The sequence below is a fragment of the Apium graveolens genome, chromosome 11 (genome assembly GCF_009905375.1).
Source record: "Apium graveolens cultivar Ventura chromosome 11, ASM990537v1, whole genome shotgun sequence".
NCBI classification, from domain to species: Eukaryota; Viridiplantae; Streptophyta; class Magnoliopsida; order Apiales; family Apiaceae; genus Apium; species Apium graveolens.
Genome location: NC_133657.1, coordinates 4,310,221 through 4,334,844, shown reverse-complemented (window position 1 = coordinate 4,334,844; position 24,624 = coordinate 4,310,221). Strand labels below are relative to the sequence as shown.

Below are 24,624 nucleotides of genomic sequence, written 5' to 3'. Positions count from 1 at the left end.
ATTTCATTCCGAAAATTGGATAAAATTTTATCTTCTTATCACTCTAGAGCAGGGCATAAAATTCTTGCAAGTGTTTCAAAAAAATAAAGTGTTCAAGTGTCGTCTTCTGACAGGAATTTCAAATTCTCGCTTAACATGGTAGAAATATATCACTTTGACTTTCTAAGAAGAGTTGCTTAACAAACTCAAAAATAAACTACTATTATATACACTCCCACGTCATTTATCATAACTCAACTCCAACAATCCTCCTCAATTAAACTCTATTTGTTTTAAAAATAATTATATGCACACTAAGCTATGGTGCAAGTAATGAAAGACTATCATATTTCAGAGAGAAAGTACTATATATTTGATAGTACATATAGCTCATGTAAGGACCAGTCCGGGACTCATAACTCCGTATAACTCCTGAAAGAACTAGTCATGGAATCTTAACTCAATTCAGTCCCGCACACCGCCGGTCCTGACTGTCCCAGTCCAGCAATCCCAACCTTGGGAAATCCTAGGACGTGAGGCACTTGCCCAAGCACGTGACAGGGATAACTGGCACCCATCAATCATGGGAATAATCAGGGCACGTGTCAGAAGATCCTCAGAATATTCCTCGGTCAATCCCGCGCTGACACGTGTAAAGCATCCGCTCCCAGAACCGATGGCTACGATTTAAAGGTACCAACCCCAAAACCCTATCCTTGGACTAAAAATATCCCAAGAAGGTAAGGTTTTGGGGTTAATCACCCTCTTACACTCATATACACACAGCCACCTTGTATTCATATCTATCTTCATCTTCCCCAAAAGCGAGTTTTTACTCTCACACCGGAGGCGCCACGGGACCCAAACCCCCTTCCAGTGTTGTTTTATAGGAGCCCCACGACAGCTACACCTCCACAGCGGCGAAGGACCCAGGCACAGCGTCGGAGGAGCAGCCCCGCCACCAGGAGTTATCATTTGGCGCTAGAAGGAGGGGCTCTCCATCCTTGGGTCTCGGTGCCCCTGGATTCACCTTCATCAGCAAGCTCTTGAAAGAGTTCATTTATTTAACTTGTAAGAACCCAAGCAACCAAACTCTCTCATAAACATGAATATTGTTTGATTTAAGCCACGTTTGTGTGTGCTCGTTATTTTAGGTCACGTTTGTGTGAACCCCGTTTCGTTGATTTAAGCTACGTTTGTGTGTGCTATTATTGGTTTTGATCGTTTTAGAACCCTGATTTTGGTCTAGTTTGTGTATTGCCTTTGTGTTCTAAAACCCCGCTACACTTGTTCTACCACATTGTTGAGTAGTCCGAGAAGATTGTGTAAACTAGTCCCAGAAAGCTGTTTGTTACTGCTTGTTATTGTTCTGGATAGTTTTTGCGATTTTCAGAAAGCAACCGTAGATTATTATTATTAGTGGGAAATTTTTGTTAGTTGTTGTTAGTGTTTTTGAGACAATGGTAAGACCAGGAAAACATACTTCTGGAAGACAATCTGCTAGTACTCAGGTCCAGGAGCCGGACCACTCCTAGGCCCTTGACCCAGGAGCCGACAGAGAAGCGTTCTAGGAGCAACCATTGCAACGCACTCCCATTGCGGAGCGAATTGTAAACACCCGGGATGCCAGAAGCCTTATTGAGCTGAACCAATACAAATACACTAATGTCCCGGTAGCCGAAGAGCACATGGCCAACCTTACAAGTGATGAACTAGCAGAAGCAATCCGGCTCTACAGGCAGGAGCAAACCCGGCTCCAGGAAGAAGCCGAACTCGGGGAAGAACCGGAGGATTCTGGGGACTCCCAGCAATCTAAGAGATTTGTCTTTGACCGGATTGGAGATAAGGGAAAGAAAAGCAAAAAGGATCAGGGTAATAAGAAAGAAGCAGAAGTTGCTAAGCAGAAAAGGTTGGAAGAGATGCGGGAGCAAATCAGAAAAGAGGAAGAAGCAAAGCTCGAGCTGAAGATCCAAAAAAGAATGCAGTTAGAAGAAGAAAAGCTACTGACCAAGTCTAGGACCAAGAGAACCCGGAGGGATCCCACTCCGAAGCTGATTTTTGATGATGAAGAAGAGGAGAAGCAGAAAGACTTAAAAGATATGATCTATGAATTGCAAAGGAAGATGAACAGAGACTCGGGAGTAGAAATTGGGGAAATGTTAACTCCTTTCAGCCACTCCTTGGAGGCTATTCCCCGGCAGCGGGACTTGAAGTATTATAATTTTGATTCTTTTGATGGTCTGGGAGACCCAGAGGAGCACTTGAACTACTTTGAGCAGATCGGGCAAATATACTACTACAATGACATGACAAAATCAAGGTTCTTCGCATCAACACTTAAGGGAGGGGCCCAGAGATGGTTCAGCAGGATCCCCTCCCGCAACATCCATAGTTGGAAGGAGTTTCGCGCATCTTTTCTCCGAAGATTTCGAGCAAACAAGACACATGAAATGCATATGTGTCACCTGGAAACAATCCGGCAACACGACAATGAGTCCCTCTCAGCCTATATGCGCCGGTTCCAGGAAGCAATCAACAAAGTCTCAAACTTGGACGAGCATGAAGCACTGAGCATCTTCAGGAGAAACTTAGATCTGGAGCACAATAAAGGGTACATTGTAGAGTTGATCAATAAGGAGCCACAAAGTCTGGCAGCAGCTTACTCCATGGCTGCCAGATTCATAAAGGAAACTGATGTACTTCAAGCAATGAGGATGACCCGGAATGGGGGGTCTAGGAGTAAGAACTCTGATGACCGACCGAAAGGGGGTTACCATCAGGACAAGAAGTTCAAGCAAAAACAGCAGAATCAAGAAAGGCCAACTACTCAAGTCTTTCAGAGATTGGGTCCTAAGTCGGAGTCTAAAAGCGACCCAGGACCCGCGAAACAGCCCCGGGATCCGAAGCAGGAGTCGGATTGGAATCCTCTCAACATGACCCGGCAAGAAATCTTGAAGGAGGTAAAAAATAAACCTTTCTATTATCCTCTGAAGCCAATGCAAACTCCTCCAGAGAGCAGGCCTTATAATAGGCAGTGCGATTATCATGAGACTCATGGACACAAGACTGAGAACTGCTTATCACTCAAGTACTTCATTGAGGACCAAGTGAAGAAAGAAAACATGAACAAGTACTTAGTCCGGGACAACAATAACAGAGGGGAAGCTCAGAAGAGAGGAAAGAACGTAGTCAATGTAGTCCTAGGAGGCTCCCACTCCCCATCTCGGAGCCCGGACTTGGGCGAAGAAGTGCTCTCAATCCAATCACTCCCAGATCTGGTGATATCCTTCAGCAGTAAGGACTATGAATGAGTCAACCCTCAACACAATGTAGCTTTAGTTGTCACCCTGGACATCTTTGATAATGAAGTAAGAAGAATGCTCATAGACAATGGTTCCTTAGTAAATATTCTCTTCAAGCACACAGTGGATCGAATGCAGTTAGGGAGCGTCCGCTCAAATGATTGTCGGGAGGATCCACTCTACGGGTTCGGACACAACTTAGTCCCGATTCAAGGGACTTTATATCTACCAGTCATTTTTGGAACTGCTCCTAACCAAGTAACTCATGTCATAAAGTTCTATGTCATCAACACTTCTTTATCATATAATGGAATTATCGGCATGTCAGCTCTAACTATGATGCAAGCAATAACTTCAATTTCCCATCTCAAAATCAAGTTCCCAACCCCGACAGGAGTCGGGGAGATAAAAGGAGATTATGGAGTTGTCGAAACATGCTACAGTCAGGGGTTAATAATGGCAGAAACCCACCAAGACAACAAAAGGAAGGCCACAGTCCTTCGCAAACAATAAAGCATCAAGAAGCACCGACCCCGACCAAGGGAAGGAGCAACAAAAGAGGTACAACTCATTGAATCGAGTCCGAACCAAGAAATAAACATGCCAAGTCCGCAAGGACCGGCAAGCAACCAAGTCATGGTAGTCGACAAAGCAAATCAGGTCCTAGACCAAGCTAGTCCTAACATGCAAGCAACCAAAGCAAAAGAATCAGAGCAGGTGAGCTCCTACCTGAAGAAGAACTCCGAAGCACGAAATCATCAAATTGTTTCAAACAAAGAACAAGCAAAAACCGAAGCTATAGTTGAAACAGAAGAAGTCTAGATTGATGAAAGCAGTCCTAGCAGGAAGGTGAAAGTTGGGTCAGGACTCGAGGAGTCCTTCAAAGAAAGACTAACTTCCTTGCTCCGGGAGTATAAAGATGTTTTTTTCCTGGAGTCCAAGAGACATGCCCGGACTACATGAGTCCATAGCAATGCACGGCTTGGATGTCAACCCCAACAGAAAACCAGTCAAGCAGAAGAGAAGGAATTTCGCCCCGGAGAGGCAAAAAGCCATAGACGAAAAAGTTGAGAAGCTACTCAAAGCAGGAATCATCAAAGAAATCAAATACCCGGAGTGGCTAGCTAATGTTGTTATGGTGAAGAAGCCCAACGGCAAATGGAGAATGTGTGTGGACTACACTGATCTGAATGACGCATGCCCGAAGGACCCATACCCTCTCCCAAATATTGATCAATTGATAGATGCCACCTCCGGACACATCATGCTAAGTTTCATGGACGCCTTCTCCGGATACAATAAGATCAAGATGAACCCGAAGGACATACCTAAGATAGCATTCATAACTCACAGAGCAGTCTATGCTTATGTGATGCTGCCCTGCGGACTGACAAGCGCATGATCCACCTACCAAAGAGCCATGAACAATTCAAGTCCCAAATCGGGAGGGACTTGGAATGCTATGTCGACGATATGATTTCCAAATTAACAACTATACCAGGACACGTGGAAGATATGAAGGAGTGCTTTGACAACCTGAGGAAGAACCAACTCAAACTGAACCCGGAGAAATGCACCTTTAGAGTAGGAGCAGGTAAGTTCTTAGGATTCATGATCAACAACAGAGGAATAGAAGCTAGTCCGGAGAAGATAAAAGCAATCCAGGAGATGAGGGCTCCCAGGACCCAAAAAGACGTGCAGAAGCTAGCGGGTTCCCTAGCAGCACTCATGAGATTTGTCTCAAAGCTAGCAGAGAGGTTCTTACCATTCTTCGATTTACTCAAAGGAGTAAGCAACAAGAAAGAGGTAAACTGGAGTTCGGAGTGCCAAAAGGCATTTGAGGAAATCAAATCCTACCTCTCTCAGCCACCAGTCCTAACTAAAGCTCAACCAGGGGAGCCCCTCTACTTATACTTATCAGCGGGAGCACAAGCAGTAGGAGCTGCCCCAATAAGGGAAGAGAATGGAAAACAACAATCAGTCTACTATGGAAGTCAAGTACTTAAAGACGCGGAAACTAGATACCCAAGATTGGAGAAGTTTGCCTTCGCCTTAGTCACAACTTCAAGAAAACTCAGGCACTACTTCCAAGGAAGAGAAATCAAAGTAGTCACAAATCAGCATCTCAAAAAGATAATTCATAAGCCAGATGTCTCGGGAAGGCTAGTCAATTAGGCTGTGGAGTTAAGCCAGTTCAACTTAATCTTTATTCCTAGGACTGCTATTAAAGCTCAGGCACTTGCAAATTTCATAATCGAATGCAACTTCCCGGAAGAAGAACCGGAGCCAATGAACATAGATCCGGAGATAAATCAAGATGCAAATCCGGCCTGGATATTGAAAGTAGATGGTTCTTCAACAAGCGAGAGGTCAGGAGCCGGACTCATACTAAAAAGTCCTGAAGAATTCATAATTCAGACAGCTATATCTTTCGGCTTCCCGGCAACAAACAACCAGGCAGAATATGAGGCATTGATTGCAGGACTAAAGCTCTCCAGGACTCTGAGGGTCCAGGACTTAAAAATCTACAGCGACTCCCATATAGTGGTCAAGCAAACAAACGGAGAGTACATAGCAAATGACCCTATTCTGGCAAAATATCAGGCACTGGTTCAAAGTTACCTAGCTTCATCCCGAAGTATCAAGTCCTGCAGATATGTAGAGAAGAAAATGAGGAAGCAGATATTCTATCCAAGTTAGTTCGGAACTCATCAGACCTGGACTGCTCAGTTTACTTTGAAGAACTCCACAAACCATCTATTGATTCCGGAGAAGTCTTGGAGATCGAAAGCAACCAGAACTGGATGACTCCTTTCATCAACTACTTAGAGAAAGGGGAGCTCCCAGAAGACAAAGGAAAGGCCAAAGACGGAAAGCCAAAGCATCCAAGTTCTTCCTTGAAGAAGGACTACTATACAGCAGGACCTTCTCCTCTCCTACTCTAAAATGCATCGGCCCAGAAGAAGCAAAATACTGTTTAATGGAAGTCCATGAAGGGATATGCGGAGATCACATGTCTGCAAAAGCCCTAGCTCATAAGATCATAAGACAAGGCTACTACTGGCCAACCATTCATCAGGATGCAATAGAGTTCGTAAAAAAATGCAAGGAATGCCAGCTCTTCAGCAACGTGTCTTGGATCAGCCCAGTCCTACCTTCATCAGTTCTATCACCAATCCCCTTTACTGTCTAGGGTATCGACATAATGGGACCCTTTCCCCAGCCAAAGGAGACCTCGGGTACTTGTTAGTTTCAATTGATTATATGACCAAATGGGTTGAAGCGAAAGCAATGAGGTCCATAAACCAGCAGGACTGCATAAAGTTTATGGACAATATTTTGATGAGGTTTGGGATTCCACGTGTCCTAGTATCAGATAACGGACCACGCTTCATCGGATCAGAGTTCGAGTCCTACCTTTAGGAGCGCGGGATCAAGCACAAAAAATCATCAGTAGCATATCCCCAAGGAAATGGGCAAATAGAAGTCAGCAACAGAATCCTGCTCCGGAGTATTGAAAAGAGACTCAAAGAAAGCAAGAGCAAATGGCCAGAAGAGCTGCCAAGCGTACTATGGTCCTACAGGAAAACCCCCAGAACAAGCAGCGGAAAAACTCCATTTAAACTAGCTTATGGCACAAAAGCAATGCTTCCTATTGAGGTGGGATCTCCTTCTCATAGAGCAATAAACTTTGACGAAGAAGCCAATGAAGAAGGACTCAGAACAAATATGGAGTTGATCGATTAGGTCCGGACCAAGCTGTAGAATAGATGGAAAGATACAAGGAGAAGACAAGGGAGCACTTCAGTAAGAAGTCCGGAGTCAAAAATTCCAAGTGGGAGACTTAGTCCTTCGAGACACAGAAGCATCAGATCCTGCAAACACTGGAAAACTAATGCTCAAATGGGAAGGACCATACAAGATCAAAGAAGTCCTGAAGCCAGGAACCTACAAACTCCTGAACATGGATGGCTCAGAAGTCCCAAATACTTGGCATGGACTAAGTCTAAGAAAATTCTACCAATAGGAGAAAACAAATAAAGCAACCAAAATCTTGTAGCCAATATGGCAAGCAACCAGTTTGTTTTTACTTATGATCTGTATGAAAGAAACTTCGGATTAATGAAAAGCATTTCTCTTTTTTATAATCATTAAAATTACCCACTAGTCCGGACAAGTTATAAGTCAGGACTAGAGCAACCATATATACTTAGAATTATTTTTTAAGTAAAACTAAGCAACCACTAGTCCAGGCAACACACTAGTCAGGACTAGAGCAACCATATTTACTTAGAAATAATTTTCTAAGAAGCTGCCACTAGTCCGGACAAATTATAAGTCAGGACTAGAGCAACCATATTTACTTAAAATTATTTTCTAAGTAAAACTAAGCAACCACTAGTTCGGACAAGCTATGAGTCTAGACTAGAGCAAACAAATTTACTTAGGATTATTTTCTAAGTAAAATAAGCGACCACTAGTCCGGACCAACTATGAGTCTGGACTAGAGCAAACATATTTACTTAGAATTATTTTCTAAGTAAAAATAAGCAACCACTAGTCCGGAAAAAATATAAGTCGGGACTAGAGCAACCATATTTACTTAGAATTATTTTCTAGGTAAAACTAAGCAACCACTAGTCCAGACAACACACTAGCTAGGACTAGAGCAACCATATTTACTTAGAAATAATTTTCTAAAAAGCCACCACTAGTCCGGACAAATTATAAGTCAAGACTAGAGCAACCATATTTACTTAGAATTATTTTCTAAGTAAAACTAAGCAACCACTAGTCCAGAAAAGCTATGAGTCTGGACTAGAGCAAACAAATTTACTTAGGATTATTTTCTAAGTAAAAATAAGCGACCACTAGTCTGGGCCAACTATGAGTCTGGACTAGAGCAAACATATTTACTCTGAATTATTTTCTAAGTAAAAATAAGCAACCACTAGTCCGGACAAAATATGAGTCTGGACTAGAGCAAACATATTTATTTAGAATTATTTCCTAAGTAAAAATAAGGTACCACTAGTCCGGACCAACTATGAGTCTGGACTAGAGCAAACATATTTACTAAGAATTATTTTCTAAGTACAATTAAACAACCACTAGTCCGGACAAGCGATTAGTCAGGACTAGAGCAACCATATTTACTTCGAAATAATTTTCTAAACAAAAAAGCCCCCACTAGTCCGAACAAGAGATTAATCAGGACTAGAGCAATCAATATTTACTTACAAATAATATTTTAAGTAAAGAAGCTACCACTAGTCCGAACAACACTAGTCAGGACTAAAGCAACAATATTTTCTAAGTAAAGAAGCCACCACTAGTCCGGACAACACACTAGTCAGGACTAGAACTACCATGTTTACTTAAAATTATTTTCTAAGTAAAGAAGTCACCACTAGTCCGGACAACACACTAGTCAGGACTAGAGCAACAATATTTACTTAGAAATTATTTTCTAAGTAAAGAAGCCACCACTAGTCCGGACAACACACTAGTCAGGACTAGAGCTACCATATTTACTTAGAATTATTTTCTAAGTAAAACTAAGCAACCGCTAGTCCGGACAAGCTATGAGTCTGAACTAGAGCAAATATATTTACTTATAATTATTTTTTAAGTAAAAATAAGTGACCACTAGTCCGGACCAACTATAAATCTGGACTAGAGTAAACATATTTACTAAAAATTATTTTCTAAGTACAAATAAACAGCCACTAGTCCGGACTAAACATAAGTCTGGACTAGAGCAAACAACTTTAACTTAGAAAAAAATTCTAAGGCAAGAATAAACTACAGAAACAAAGCTTAAAATAACAACAATTAAAGCAAACATTCAAAAGTTAACCGGACTAAAGTCAGCCCGAAGCCAAGTACGAAAATTACAACAATAAAGGAATAAAAGTCTTAAAGCAACATCAAATTACAATTCAGAGAAAATTAAGACCCCGGAGCATTGGGAGGAAGGAAACTGGGACAAGGACCATCAAACGGCTCCGGCTCCCTGAGTCCAGCCTCTATATCTTCCTTAGCCTTTATAAATTCTTGAACAAAGTTATCCCAGTCCGCCTCTGGATTGGTATTTATGTGCTTCTCCGCAACAACCCAGCAACGACCGATCTCCGGAGCACCAGTATTGGCTATAGCCTTGTCATACTCTTCAGAATTCTTGAAGGCCTCAATGACTTCAGACTCCGGCCTTAAAGAAGAAAGCTGCTTCCGGAGCTCAGCCAGTTCAGACTTTAAATTCGCAGCTTCCTTCTCAGCACTTTCAACCCGGGTCGTAACATCAGTAAGGTGCTTATTGAGTCCGGACATAGAAGTATCTTTAACAATAATTTGATCCCTCAAGTTCTTGATCTCAGAATCCTTATCAACAATGGAAGTCCGGGCATCCTTCAGCTCATGATACGTCTGAGAAGCAGATCCGGCCATATAACCGCCAAGCTGCAAAAGAATAAACGTACTCCTTAGAAAGTTATTCTAAGGCAAAGGAATAGAAGCAAACAAGAACATAAAAATAATGTACCTGACCCCAAAGCCGGGAGCATTCTTTCATAGTTGCGTTGAATCCGGGCCGGTTCATCTTCTTCCAGTCATCCTGAGTAGGGATCCCAGCCATGAAACGAGCAACTTTAACTTCAAGCTCCGGACTACGATTCTCTGGACTCTCAACATCCAAGCCTTTTCCTTTATCAACTCCAGACCCAGCACCAACATCGATATTCTGAGCCCGAGGAGGTTTAATGCCAGCAGTCTGGGGCCTCTTCTTCCGGCCACCTTCAACCTCTGGAACCTCCCCGGGAGGCTCAAGCTCCTCCAAGTTCGCAAATTCATCACCAATTTCTGCATCAACATTCTGCTCTGGAGCCCTCTCGTTCGCATCGGACTCAGGCTTTGACACAGCGTTGCTCTGAGACCCTTCCTCCACAGAAGCATTGGATCCGGACCCACCAACTGCAGCTTTCTTAGGCAGCTTGAAAGCCTTCCCCAAACCCTTCAAGGCATCAGTGTACGCCGAGGAAGATATGTCTGGATTGTAATGCGGTAAACCTGTAAGATGACAAAGCAAAAGACAAGTCAAAACAAAAAATTACAAAAATCAACCACTACAGAGCAGCACAACAAAAGAAAGCAGTCCAGACACAAAAACAAATAACTTACACCCTATCCTATGTATAGTTCTGTACATCATAAAGATATCACAGGTCATCTGGAAACCCAAACATTCACAAAAAGCAAAAACTAGTCGGATGGCATCTCCCCGGAGAACATCCCTGTGAAACCTAGTCTGGACTCCCTCAGCAGCAATATAGGGAAGGTAATGCAAATCCAAACCCCTCAGCATAATCAGCTCCCCATTCCAGTGCTTCAATGAGGACCGCTGAATGACAGGCCTGTAAGAGCCACCGTAACCGCACTCCAAAGCCCGGAACCGAAGCTCATACAATGGCATCTGGCTAGACCGGACCAAGCTGAAGATATGATGCCATAACTTGAAAGTAGGTTGAACCTTAAACTGGTTGCAGGAGGCAATAAACCAGGTCATCCATTTAATCCCATTCGGAGTTATTTGCATAAGAGACAACTGGTACTCATACTTGCACAGATGCTTTAAGAAAATGTGCCAGTGTGGATTCCATCCGGACCGCAGATGCTCCAGCCACACCAGAATGAACCCGTCAGCTGGTCTGATATATCTTCTCTCCGGGCTCAGGTCACCTCCATTCAATCTGGGGGTCGAGATGGAAAGCAGCCCGGATTGAAGGATTCTGTGCCGCATGGTCCAAAATAGCATACTCCTCCTTCAACTCATAAGGTTCCTCGGCAACAATACTCCCTGCGAACTTTCTGTCGAATTCAGCCTTATCGTATGGCCCCGGAGCAGCATGAGGCTGCCTCACATACTCGGACCTTATACTTCTTTAATAGAAGTTGTTCTCTATCTCCTCACTTTTGGTGATGAAATACCCCGGAGTGTCAACCCACAAGCCCTCCGGAGTGCAAGACACCTTCCTAGAGGATATTCTACCTACGGTCAGTTTAGTGATAGCGCCGGAATACGAGGTAGACGCCTTCTTTCCCATATCAGTGCGCTCCGAGTCACTGGAAGAATCTAAATCTGAACCTGACGGTCCCGGATAGCAGGTGATGTAGGCATTTGCACGAGCTTTAGTCCGGACCATAAACCTAAAACAAGTTATAAAGGTTAGCCTAAATCCCTACAGTTTATTTATCTTAAAAACTACATGGTCGGGACTACCCTATGTTTAATTTTATTTAAAGTTAAAACAAAAAATCAGTCCGGAGACCCAAAACTCAAAAGCCAACATAAACCCACAAACAAAACAACCACCATCAAAAGTCCGGACTACAAAAACACTAGAACTATCCTATTAGTCCGGACCCAAACCAGAATAACACAAGAACAACATTGCACCACCTAAAAAGCTACTAGTCCGGACTAAGTATTCAAGTCCGGACTCAACAAAAAACCCTAATCCCAAAAACATGTCAAAACAAAATCAAACGCCAAAAACCCCACCAAAAATAGAGAGGGTTAAATATCAAATTGGTCACTGAAGTGAAAGTGATATATCAATTCCTTCACTAATCTTAACGGGGTATCATTTTGATCACTAAAGTCGTATAATTATCAAATAGATAACTCAAAAAATGTGACGAAAAAGTAAATATTATCTTTTGTTAAGTTCTACACATTTTTTTTCAACGCTACTATAATCAAATAAAAAGTTATGAACTCTAGTATTTTAGATAATATATCTAAATTTTAAAACTTTTATTTACTATTTATTTTTAATTAAGTAAGATAAAATAACTAGAAAATTTAAAATAAATAGTAAATAATTTTTTTTAAATCTAGATATATTATCTAAAATACTAGAGTTCACAACTTTTCATTTAGTTATAGTAGCGTTAAAGAAAAATGTGTAGAACATAACAGATGATAATATTTACTTTATATCGCATTTTTAGAGTTATCTATTTGATATTTATATGACTTTAGTGATCAAAATGATACCCCGTTAAGATTAGTGAAGGAAGTGATATATGACCTTCACTTCAGTGACTACTTTGATATTTAACCCAAAATAGAGATATACACTCATGGATACATATATACATACAAGCAACATCAACCAAAACCACAAAACACGGAACACATCAAAAGAAATCAATGATACTACTGGTTTACAAGGAACGTAAACAAAATAATGGAGACAGAGGAGGCTTATAATAGCAGATAATATGGAGTGGTTGGGGACGACCACAACACGATTCGCAAACACTCGAGAACTCCTCTCCAAAACCGAGAACAAAGCAGGAAGAAGAAGAAGAAGAGAGCAAAAAAGGAACTGGAGAAAAGTAAAAAAGAAAGAAAGAGGGCAGGGTCGCCTTTTATAGGCGTGGTGAAAACTGAAAGGCCACGCCACGTGGCACGATCCTGACCGCCCATTAAAAAGAAATACACACACAACAATACATATATACAAGGTAATTACTACTGTTATTTATTACGGCACGTCTTTTGAAAAAGGACAACTGTAATAATTCAAATCATTGGGGGAAAAAACCCAAGACCGTTTCACCTTCCAACTCCGGAACACTTACTTCAACCCAATCCGGACTGGGGGCAAGAAAAGCTCAAACTCTTCTAAGAACAACCAACCTTAGTCCTGATTGGCCGAACTCAACCCAATCCGGAATGGGGGGTAAGAAAAACTCAAATTCTTCTAAGAACAACCAACCTTAGTCCTGATTGGCCGGACTCAACCTAATCCGGACTGGGGGGCAAGAGAAGCTCAAATTCTTCTAAGAACAACCAACCTTAGTCCTGATTGACCGAACTCAACCTAATCCGGACTGGAAGGCAAGAGAAGCTCAAATTCTTTCAAAGAACAACCAACCTTAGTCCTGATTGGCCAACCTCAACCCAATCCGGACTGGGGGCAAGAAAAGCTTAAACTCTTCTAAGAACAACCAACGTTAGTCCTGATTGGCCGAACTCAACCCAATCCGGAATGAGGGGCAAGAAAAACTCAAATTCTTCTAAGAACAACCAACCTTAGTCCTGATTGGCCGGACTCAACCTAATCCGGACTGGGGGGGCAAGAGAAGCTCAAATTCTTCTAAGAACAACCAACCTTAGTCCTGATTGACCGAACTCAACCTAATCCGGACTGGAAGGCAAGAGAAGCTCAAATTCTTTCAAAGAACAACCAACCTTAGTCCTGATTGGCCAACCTCAACCCAATCCGGACTGGGGGCAAGAAAAGCTCAAACTCTTTTAAGAACAACCAACCTTAGTCTTGATTGGCCGAACTCAACCCAATCCGGACTGGAGGGAAAGAGAAGCTCAAATTCTTCTAAGAACAACCAACCTTAGTCCTGATTGGACGAACTCAGCCCAATCCAGACTAGGGGGCAAGAAAAGCTCAAACTCTTCTGAGAACAACCAACCTTAGTCCTGATTGGCCGAACTCAACCCAATCCGGACTGGGGGGCAAGAGAAGCTCAAATTCTTCTAAGAACAACCAACCTTAGTCCTGATTGTCCGAACTCAGCCCAATCCAAACTGGGGGCAAGAAAAGCTCAAATTCTTCTAAGAACAACCAACCTTAGTCCTGATTGGCCGAACTCAGCCCAATCCGGACTGGGGGCAAGAGAAGCTCAAATTTTTCTAAAGACACAAATCAAAAGCTCACGTTCTTCAAACAAGCCCAAATTTACTCCCCCATCCAGAAAATCTGCATAAGGGAGTGGGGGCACATGATAGTACATATAGCTCCTGCAAGGACCAGTCCAGGACTCCTAACTCCATATAGCTCCTGAAAGGACTAGTCCTGGACTCCTAACCCAATCCAGTCCCGCGCACCGCCAGTCCTGACTATCCCAGTCCAGCAATCCCAACCTTGGGAAATCCCAGCACGTGAGGCACTTACCCAAACACATGACATGGATAACTGTCACCCATCAATCGTGGGAATAATCAGGGCACGTGTCAGATGATCCTCAGAACATCCCTCGGCCAATCCCGCGCTGACACGTGTAAAACATCCACTCCAGCCAGGTGTCCTCCGCTCCCAGAACCGATGCCTACGATTTAAAGGTACCAACCCCAAAACCCCATCCTTGGACTATAAATAGCCCAAGAAGGTAAGGTTTTGGGGTTAATCACCCTCTTACACTCATATACACACACAGCCACCTTGCATTCATATATATCTTCATCTTTCCCAAAAGCGAGTTCTTACTCTCACACTGGAGGCGCCGCGGGACCCAAACCCCCCTTCCGGTGTTGTTTTGTAGGAGCCCCACAACAACTACACCTCCACAGTGGCGAAGGACCCAGACACGGCGTCGGAGGAGCAGCCCCACCACCAGGAGTTATCAATATTAATATAAAATTGGTTGAGTAAGCATTTGCTCCTCAATAAAGACGAAGCTTTTGAAGATTTTAAATATATAAGGAGACACAAGGAGAGTGTTGGAGATGATTTTTATGTTAGTTTTGTTAAAATATGACTTAGGAGGGATGACAGAATAACTCTTGGAGTTTGCTATAAAAACCATGATTACAATTATGGTTACAAGTTTACAAATTCTATAACTGACTTGTTCTGGTTTCTCAACTTCGATTTCATTTAAAATTCTGAATTCAATTAATTTAAATTTGGATTTCACTTGAAATATAATCAAATTTTAGATAAAAAAAAAATTCAAATCATACTATTTCAAGTAAAATGCATGTTCCCGAATAGGGCGTTAGTAATTTTTATCAACCGAGAATATAACATTCCGAGTTAATTGAAATGTAAACACTCATTTTCATGACCTGATAATAATAGAGTTAAACAGGGGCTACAGGAGCGATAACAGTTAATCTATGAGAACAAGGGCTGCACATTAGTGGCCTGCTTACCAGTTTCAACTTCTATATACAAATCAAACACCAGAATTTGCTACTGCAAATTTGCAATCCACAACAAGCTTATAACTAAAGTAACATAACTTATGCTTTTACTATGTGTACCTCAACCAGACAAACTAAGAGCATGTCTCAAACAAGAGAAAAATTAATTTGCACAACGAAATCCAGAAATGTACTGAGAGTCTGAGACTACTTAGTTCTCACCATTTTTTCGATCACGGGTTTTCCAGTATTCAGACTCGAAATCAACAGGGTAGAGGTCAGCAGTAGATGTGGAAGAAGCAGTCCAAGAATCATGGATTGACATGCTCTGGACACGTCCATCATCGATGCTTGGATTTGGCTCCTTTACTGCATTGGAATCTGTTTTGTTATTTAACTCGCTTGCATCTGAACTGAATTCTTGATTTATAGGCCTGCCTTCAAGGATGCTAACCACTGATGACATAGGTGGCCTAACTGATGGCATTACATCAGCGCATAAAAGAGCAACATTAATCATCACCATCACCTCCTCTTTGTTATATTCTGAGTCCAATCTCTCGTCGACTAGCTCCATGAGGTTGCCCTTCTCCTTCAGATCATTGGCCTTCAAGTCATGTAGACGAGAAAAAGGTAAATTGGAAATTTAAATGATTTTCAAATCCCGCTTTGCAAATAAAAAATGCAGACAAGAAAAGTGTTTAAATTTTATGCAAATGAAGTTAGTTACCCAGTCAAGAAGATAAAAGGCCTCCTCCTTTGCCCTGAAACTTGTGTTGCTCCTCCCACTTACTATTTCCAGTGCAACAATCCCGAAACTGTAGACATCTGCTTTGTCTGTCAGGTGACCGCGCATTGCATATTCAGGTGCCATATAACCACTGCAAATTTAAAAATTACCAAGTACAGTCACAACTTCTGTGCAAGCTTTTCACTGACAAATATTTTCTTGCAGGATAGCAGTAATCAGAATTAACTTTTGTCGATGAAGGCGTGCATAGATAGGTTAGTATAACAACAAATCAAGTTAAAATGAAAGCAAGAAAAGTATGTTGGGAACACTCACTATGTTCCAGCAACACGAGTGCTAATGTGGGAATTTTCGGCTTCATCCAGTTTAGCCAGACCAAAGTCGGATATCTTGGGATCAAGATCTTTATCAAGAAGCACATTTGTGGCCTTGATATCTCTATGAACAATCTTCAATCTTGATTCTTCATGGAGGTAAGCCAAACCTTTTGCTATACCAGTGCAAATCTTGTGTCTTGTCGACCAATCCAATTTTAGCTGGAATTCTCTGGGACCTGCAGACCATATATAAACACTTTAAGTACTCAATTTGGATGTTTCATGTACACAAGCTATTCATGTATTGAATTGTACTGGAAGTTGTGAAGCAAAAACTCAAGTTACCAAATAAAGCTCGGGCAAGACTATTATTTTCCATGTATTCATACACTAGCAGTAACTGGTTTCCTTCAATACAACAGCCATATAGCTTGACAAGGTGTGGATGTTGCAGTGCAGAGATCATGCCTATCTCGTTAACAAACTCACGGTTCCCTTGCTTTGATTTTGAAGAAAGCTGCTTCACGGCAATTAAGGTTCCGTCCAACAGAAGTCCCTACAGGTCAAGATGAATTATTGGTTTAACCCAACAAGAGCTACATTGTGAAAGCTTAGTATTGTTTAGTAGTAAGAGTACCTTATAAACAGAACCAAACCCGCCTTCCCCAATTTTATTTGCAACATCGAAATTATTAGTTGCAGCTCTAATTTGACGCAATGTAAATGAACCAGTACGCAGGTCAAGACTCTTCAGATCTGCTGAAGAACTGAGTTAGGTAACATCAAGAATATGATAAGTTGCAACTGTAATTCGATTGTGACAAACTTTTAACAATATGCAAGGCTGTCAAAACATATGTATTAGTACATATAATCATATGAATTACCTAGGTCGGTTCTGTTTTTTCTCTGCAGGCAGCATTTCCACCAAAGAATTCCTAAAACCAGGATGACAGCAGACACTGCTGCAACCACAATCCCAACGACAGTGCCTACCGATATGCTTGCTCCTTTACCCGATGGTGGAATGAAATCTGAATATCGTAAAACAGTACACAGGTGATAATTAAACGTTGTGGCAATAACTACTAGCTATAATAGATCACAATTTACAACATACATTCCTCCAGCAAGTACCCTACTTCAGAATTAAGAAAAAAAAACTTAACAGAAACAAGATTTGAAATTACCAGGATTCACCGAAATAGCTGATATCAGAGGACCATATACACCTCTAGTAGGAATGCCTGTCGTCCCTTTCCCAGCCCAATAAAAGCGAATCTCCAAGCTACTACTGGTTACAACCGCAGTAAATCTTTTAACAACTTCTTTGCGAACCCCGCCTGCTTCAGCTGCAATATTGAAATCCTTCAGCACCAACTTTCCCTGAAATATAGAGGTGATACTCATTCAGCAAACGATAGTTGGATTTAACTCTACTGTCGAAGCAAGTGCTAAGAACTTAAAGTAGGACTGTAGCCTGTAGGACTATCAAGTTCAATTATTATTTTCTGTGATGATATATTCACATTAGCTTTACTAGAACAGTAAATATATGTGAACTTCACCTGAATGTAAACATCAAATATACGTCTTCCAAGGCTGCTGTAGGTTTTATCATCAGCAAACATGATTTCTGCAAATTGAAGCAGTACTGTATAGTTTCCATTAAGTAGACAGAATCCGTAATAAGTCAGTGATATCGGAGATAGTCTTGCAGTGGTGTACAAGGTCGACAGGTTCCCATAGAGCCTCGAGGTATTCTTCCAAGTATATACATCTTTAGAATTATTTTCATCCAAGAAGTGACCAGTGCTGCTGGATGCCCAGTTAGTCCCACTCCGGGAGAAACTTGAAGGCCCGCCTAGTGTATCGGCTTCATAATGTGTAGTTCCTTCACTGAGTTCTTGTCCACCACAATTTATATGGAAAGAGTACCAATCTGTACAAATCCACATGATATATCTCAGTTAACATTGCTATATACAAGAAAACCGATGTCTATCTTCACTTTTAACATCGGCTAAAAAACGATGTCATAGACCCTGACCTTTCTCTACACTTTCATCAGTTTGAAAAATAAAAGACATCAGTTAATAACCAATATCTAATGCAATATTTCTAGTAGTGAAAGGCATAATATACTCCTCTAATGCTGCATCCACCCATAATAACTTACTTGGTAACACTAAATTTTTTCTCAGTACCTTGTTTTTCTTTTTTTGCTAAATGTCTCAGTATCACGTTCTTTACTTAACTTGTCCTTCATTACCAGATAACTTACATTATAGTGAAATCATTTATTATCTCTATTTTCTTAAGACCAAGTCACTAACAACATTCCTAAAACCTTAACGTGTCAGGAGACCAGAATCATATATCATATCTCAACACTTCCCCTCAAATTTTGAGTTGTGAGTGGTTCACTAGGAGTTCATCTTTAAGATTGATAATCGACCATAGTGTCCAAATTAATTTAAGTGAGAAATATTGAAGGTAAGATACTAAGATGGTTCATACCATGTTAAGTTACCAGGGACTTCCCGTAAAATCTTAACGTCTTAGGAGAAGGGCTTAATAGGATTATGTATTAATAGTCGCAGAGTAGGTAGAATGATTAAAATAAGTTACGTATATGGTAGGCTCCAATATTGTAGAATGATTAAAATAAGTTACGTATATGGTAGGCTCCAATATTCCCCATTTGGCTTATCTTTTAAGTAACTTATAAATTGAAAAATGTTACATTGAAACTCTATATAACTTTTGCCAGTATTAACCCTGTGAATATTAATTAACAAGTAATAGGTGCAAAACACAATTTAAACTAAAAAGACTCAATTATACAAAACCACTTACCTCGCGGGCAAACAAAATTCAAGCATGAAGCTATTCCACTGAAAAGGAAAAGAAGAAAGATATTCAGAAACACTTTACAGTAACTCTACCATTTGGAATGTTCCACTAACAAGTAACATTCAAGAGAGAGCATAATTGGACAATATCATGTGAACTTGTGATTTGAACAATGAATCATAACAAGAAGCGTGTACATAGTACTTACGATACATTTCCTTTAGAAGCGCTCGTAAACAAGTTTCTGCATGAAATAACAAGCACACTCTGAGGTCTGAGCATATCTGATTTTAAAGTTATCTGGAGTAAGAAGCAAAAGCTAAAAGATTAAATCCAAAGGAAGTAAACATACACGTTCTTTTGTTGACAGTGTGAGGCTCCGGTACTTCCAATCGTCAAATTGTTATATGAAAGATCACTGTACACATAAGTTACAGGTTGATTTCTTTATATCATAGAAGTAAAATGAGAACAGGAATCTGGCCTTTATGCAGGCTTATTATGAAAGGGGCTAGACGCAAGTTAAAATTTTAAAGCATGCAGATGATACTGAACTGAATTTAACAGATAAAAGTCATGATCTCAGCCGATGCATCTTTATTATGAAAGGGGCTAGACGCGAGTTTAAATTTTCAAGCATGAGGATGATAATGATCAGAATTTAACAGGCAACAGTCATGATCTTAGGCCTCAGCCTATGTGCATGTGGTGCATCTCGGTTTTAACTGGTAGCATGACATAACCTGAGAGATGCATGACTAAAAGATTGTTCAGTTGTTAGGATGCGCCAAGTAAACACTGTGATCAAACTAACACAACCACAAAACTCATCCAGCTCAAGTTCTTGATTCTCTTATATCATGCATACTAATACAAAACAGAAGGGTGACGGCAACCAAACTTAGCACACCAATCATAACTATTTCACAATGTGATATGATCATATGCACATGCAAGCTACAGATCAAGTATATAACATTTATATATAACAAGAGAATATACTCAAAACAAGAATAACCTCATTTAAGCTTAGTGCTTAAAGAAGTTCAAACGACATCGCGACATTCTTTTAGGATTCTTCTTATCCTTTCCTTTTCTGCTCACTCACTCTTCTAGCTAGGCATAAGTATACAGTTGTGCTGATAAGAATTACCTAATATGTCGGAGAATTATGTTACAAGGGACAAGCCACTTAGAATATTGTTTCTCATGTCCTTTTTCATATATTCCTCTACTCACTTAGTTCTTTGCTTATTACTACTTTTAATTTTAGATCCTCTGTGAAATATAGGTACAAACACACCTAATTAGGCCTCCCTATATAAAGTCCTCCAACACTTTTGTATTTGGATATCAATTTTGAATATTAGAAGTATTTATGTGTTCATATATTCAATTTGAATAGATGTTTAAATCATGATCCTCTTGTTTCATCATCCAAAGGTTATAAAACACCAAGTTAGGAAAATAAGATCTCCTGCTAAACACATATTACTCTATTAATAATTTTAGAATGATTAATATCATAGATATATCTAAGTATTTTTCATATCAACTTCCTTAATCTTTGTAGCTATTAGCTATATATAAAATCTAATAATTTTCTTGAATGCTCAGAGTGCAATTAAAATGAGATAAAAGGAAAATATGGAGATAGAGCCACACTCAGGCATATTTTAGCAGAAGGGGTTAGAAGAGAATCTTACATTGCACTTCCTCCATTTAGCATCCAATCAGGGACGGGTCCAGATAGCAAGTTTCCAGTTAAATACCTGTATTAACAACCAAAAACAATTAGCGTTATTCATAGCTCAGACTGCACAATTTGCAGCTCTAAATTATGAACTCATTTCATCGATCAGACAATTAAATATAGTTTAGGGGTTAGCATAATGTGAAGGCCATTAATAACCTTGGTCTGACGGAGTGCACAAGAACATAAAACTCTTTTAGACATAATTGAGTAAAAAGGTAATATTACATAAGGACTATCCACCCTACATTGATAAGTAAGCATTCAAGGCTCAAGTCGAAGAAGGACGAGTATATTGAAGTCGAATCTTACATGAAGTCAGCGGTAGACAGGCCAGTAAAAGATTTTGGTATTTGTCCACTGATTTTGTTGAAACTCAGATCCCTGCAAGAAAAAGATAACATAATGTTTGCCATGAAGCTATGAGTAAGGACATCTTAGTAAACTCTACCAAATACTCAGACAGGTCATTCTGATTTCTGAGAAATGGCAAACTAAATAAGTAAGAAAGAATGGAAAAGGATCCACTAACAAGATTTGCAGTTTTTCCATTGCACCAAGATACTCTGGTAATGGTCCAACGATATTGCAACTCCTCAGTATCCTACAAATTTCAAATTAAACAATACTCTTTGTGGACATCAAAAAAATTCTACTAAATGAGATAAATCAGATTATGCAACATACAGTGTCTTGAGTTTAATCATGCGGTCAAGGGGTGGAAAAGTTCCTCCCTTTCCATTTAAGTCGCTGATTCTCCTGCAAATATATGGATCACAGAAAAATAGATTAGAAGCAGAAACATTATGTACCTTTAATGCATAATGAATCTAGAATCAGATTGTACAACTTACAAGTCATTCAATTTAGTCAAAAGAGCAATGCCAGAAGGTATCGGGCCTCTCAGATTGCTACCCTGGATCAGTCTGCCATTAGCAAGTTTTGACGTCAGTTAGCAAGCATAAAAATACCAAAAGACCTCAAACATAGATAAACAACAAGCTGGTATCTCACAATTTTTCAATATTTGTCCAGTTCTGTATGAAATCAGGTATCTTTCCTGTGAAAAGGTTATCCACGGTCCGACTGCATATGTTTAGGCAATAAATTCAACAGCTTATTAACATAAAAACAAGAGGGGAACAAGAGAGAAAAATGTAGAAATTAAAGAACTCACAAGTCTTTCAGAGTAGTCAACTTTGCAAGTGTTACAGGCAACTCCCCAGTAAAATTGTTTGAAGAAAGAAGTCTTTACAACAACAAAAATCAAAGAATTAATCATTCAATGCAAGATATAATGTTAAGGTGTGAAAATGAAACTAGGAAACCTTTTCCCCTCTTGATTTGGCTGATACTATGTTAAGTTACAAACTCCGCCAACGACTTAAAGGGATTTTCTATGGTGTGCTCGTGGGCACACAATAAGAAGATATGTATCAAAATTTGATTGGTTTTTCAATCATAAATGTTGATGGGCTCCCCTACATTTACATCAATTCCTCCAATAAAAACACTTCAAATTCATAGAATTTAGTGCTTAATGGGCACACACTAGACAAACCGTGTAATGCATAGAACTAAAACTTAAAAATTAAATCTTACATTCTCTTTATAGCAGGAAGATTTCCGAGTTCTGGGGGAATAGGTCCGGACAGCTGATTGTACTCTAGAACTCTGCCAACAACAGATTAATAAAATTCAAAACATCGAATTATGTAAAAAAAAATCAAATGTCCATATGCAGAAAGTAAAAACAATGAGTATACAATTGTTCGAGTGTAGTGATGTTTCCGAATTGTTTTGGAATTGAACCAGTCAAGCGATTCCCAATGAGTGATCTGTGATCAAACACTATTACAGTTAGAGAAATATCATAAGAACCAGGTCTATTTCATATACGCGAATTTTTTTTAAAGCACATTAAAATAAGAACTACTAAATAAATGTAAGTTCATACATGTTGACTAGTTGGGAAGAACCCCATTCTGGAGGGAGAGAACCGTTGAGGTAATTACGAGTGAAGTCACTGTTCCCGCCATTAAAAAATTTCAAATAAAATCAAATATTGTAAGTTGATAACAACAGTGTTAGAAGAATAAGTGATAGTGGAAATTAGATTTGAAAAGAAGAAGAAGATTGATTTACATTTGTTGTAGGAATGGGAGTCCAAGTAATTCTGTTGAGGGAAGTCTGCCTGACAGATTTTGCGCCTTTGCAAGTCTGCACTTTGCCAAACAACCAAATTATTAATATCACAACAACTTTCATTTATCGAAATACCGAACTAGCACAAAAAATTTACGGGACCTCCTTCCTTTTTTTGGATGTCCCAAACAGAAGGAACCTCTCGTTTATAGCATTCATTTAAGATTACAACGACCATACATTCATATAATATACTTACTTTAACATCCACTATCTCATTTATATGCTCCATATCAGAATCGATCTTTAATTTCTTAAAAAGCGTGTTAGTCAAACCAAGTCGCATGAAATGGGACGGAGGGAGTATAGTTTATGAAAAGAATAAAAATATTTTTTTGTAGTAAACGTAATTCTTAATGAATTTGAATCATAACAAGATGTAGGGTAATTGAAATATGCTCGAGTATTTAACAAAAAGGTAAACACGGTGTTAGAATATAATATAAGATCTAATTGGGCCGGGGGCTTAGTTTACCCCAAATATGAGTGTCCATGATCAATTATTCGACTCATAAATGGGTTTTTGAATAAGGATATGTTAGAATATAATTAAAGATCCAGTTGGGCCTTTCCTCTAACACGAGTAGTTACTCTAACACACGGTGCTAAATCAAATTTATTAAAAAAAGAAAAGAAGAGGAGGAAGAAGAGTAATCAAGAAGCAGTAATCGTACATGCTAACGACATGGCAGACGGTGTTATTGGAGAAAGAGCAATTACAGGTAACTGCATTCTCCGAACCTTTCAATGGGTTTAACGTTACCCATCCCCACTCTCCACTGCATGGATCTGCACTGAAATTCCAGTCTCTCTTTCCCAGTGCTTTCCCAAATTCTTGTAAAGCTTTTACTGCATAATTATAATATAAAAGCTTTGTCATGAGTTGATGATAGTAGGATAAAGATTCATCAGCCATCATAGCTCATGAGTCATGAAATGCACATAGGAGGAGCTGGGGGAGCGCCGGTGAGCCACCGCACAGGCCCCCGAAAACAATGTAAAATAACTACTAACCTTCATTATGAGGCAGAAGAGTAGCTGCAGAAGAAAGTGCTGCAAATAATGTTAGAATTACTAATATTGCAGAAATAGAATACTTAGTACGCTGTGCTTGTCCCGTGGAAAACATAACTTATTATGATTACGCTGTGATCAGATTAACTGATATAATTCCCTGGGGCAGAATTATATGAATACCATTGATGATTGTGATCAGAGATAGCTCTGCGAGTATGTCTTAAAGTTGACTGTGAGTATGTATTCTTCTCCTTCACCCTATTAATCACTGTCAGGGGAAGAGCAAGAAAGAATGTGATGATTCAGCAATTGTAAAGTAAGAGTGGACTTTGGAATAGCTTCAAGACTTAATTTCCTACAATCATAGATGGTTATTCATATATTAAGTGTTATGTATTGTGATTAGGTGAAGTAAGAAACAATTAAGTGTTTGTTTGACTAAATTATCTTCCTCATGACTAGCTCTTAAACCGTTTACTTTCATCAACTTGTTGAGT

At 39.9% G+C, this 24,624-nt stretch overlaps 1 protein-coding gene across 1 annotated transcript; it reads right to left on the bottom strand.

Moving 5' to 3' along the window:
- Positions 1-15,160: 15,160 nt before the first annotated feature.
- On the bottom strand, positions 15,161-24,254 carry LOC141696949 (putative leucine-rich repeat receptor-like serine/threonine-protein kinase At3g14840). The gene is made up of 24 exons (XM_074501109.1): positions 24,125-24,254; positions 23,785-23,959; positions 23,051-23,125; positions 22,863-22,931; positions 22,672-22,743; positions 22,508-22,579; positions 22,083-22,154; positions 21,920-21,991; positions 21,760-21,831; positions 21,593-21,664; positions 21,438-21,509; positions 21,218-21,289; positions 20,859-20,924; positions 19,505-19,570; positions 19,361-19,396; positions 19,156-19,193; positions 17,865-18,238; positions 17,487-17,682; positions 17,184-17,330; positions 16,934-17,052; positions 16,642-16,852; positions 16,295-16,532; positions 15,959-16,109; positions 15,161-15,835 (listed from the first exon to the last, which is right to left on the bottom strand). The coding sequence occupies exons 1-24, from the start codon at positions 24,237-24,239 to the stop codon at positions 15,440-15,442; spliced, it is 3,048 nt and encodes a 1,015-aa protein (XP_074357210.1). The 5' UTR covers positions 24,240-24,254; the 3' UTR covers positions 15,161-15,439.
- Positions 24,255-24,624: the final 370 nt, after the last annotated feature.

Coding starts and splice junctions, on each gene's coding strand:
- LOC141696949 (XM_074501109.1), bottom strand. CDS start 24,239: ATGTTTTCCACGGGACAAGCACAGCGTACTAAGTATTCTATTTCTGCA. Junction 21,510..21,592: donor ATGATTAAACTCAAGACACT/GTATGTTGCATA, acceptor TGAAATTTGTAG/GATACTGAGGAGTTGCAATA. Junction 16,853..16,933: donor GGTTTGGTTCTGTTTATAAG/GTACTCTTACTA, acceptor CTTGACCTGTAG/GGACTTCTGTTGGACGGAAC.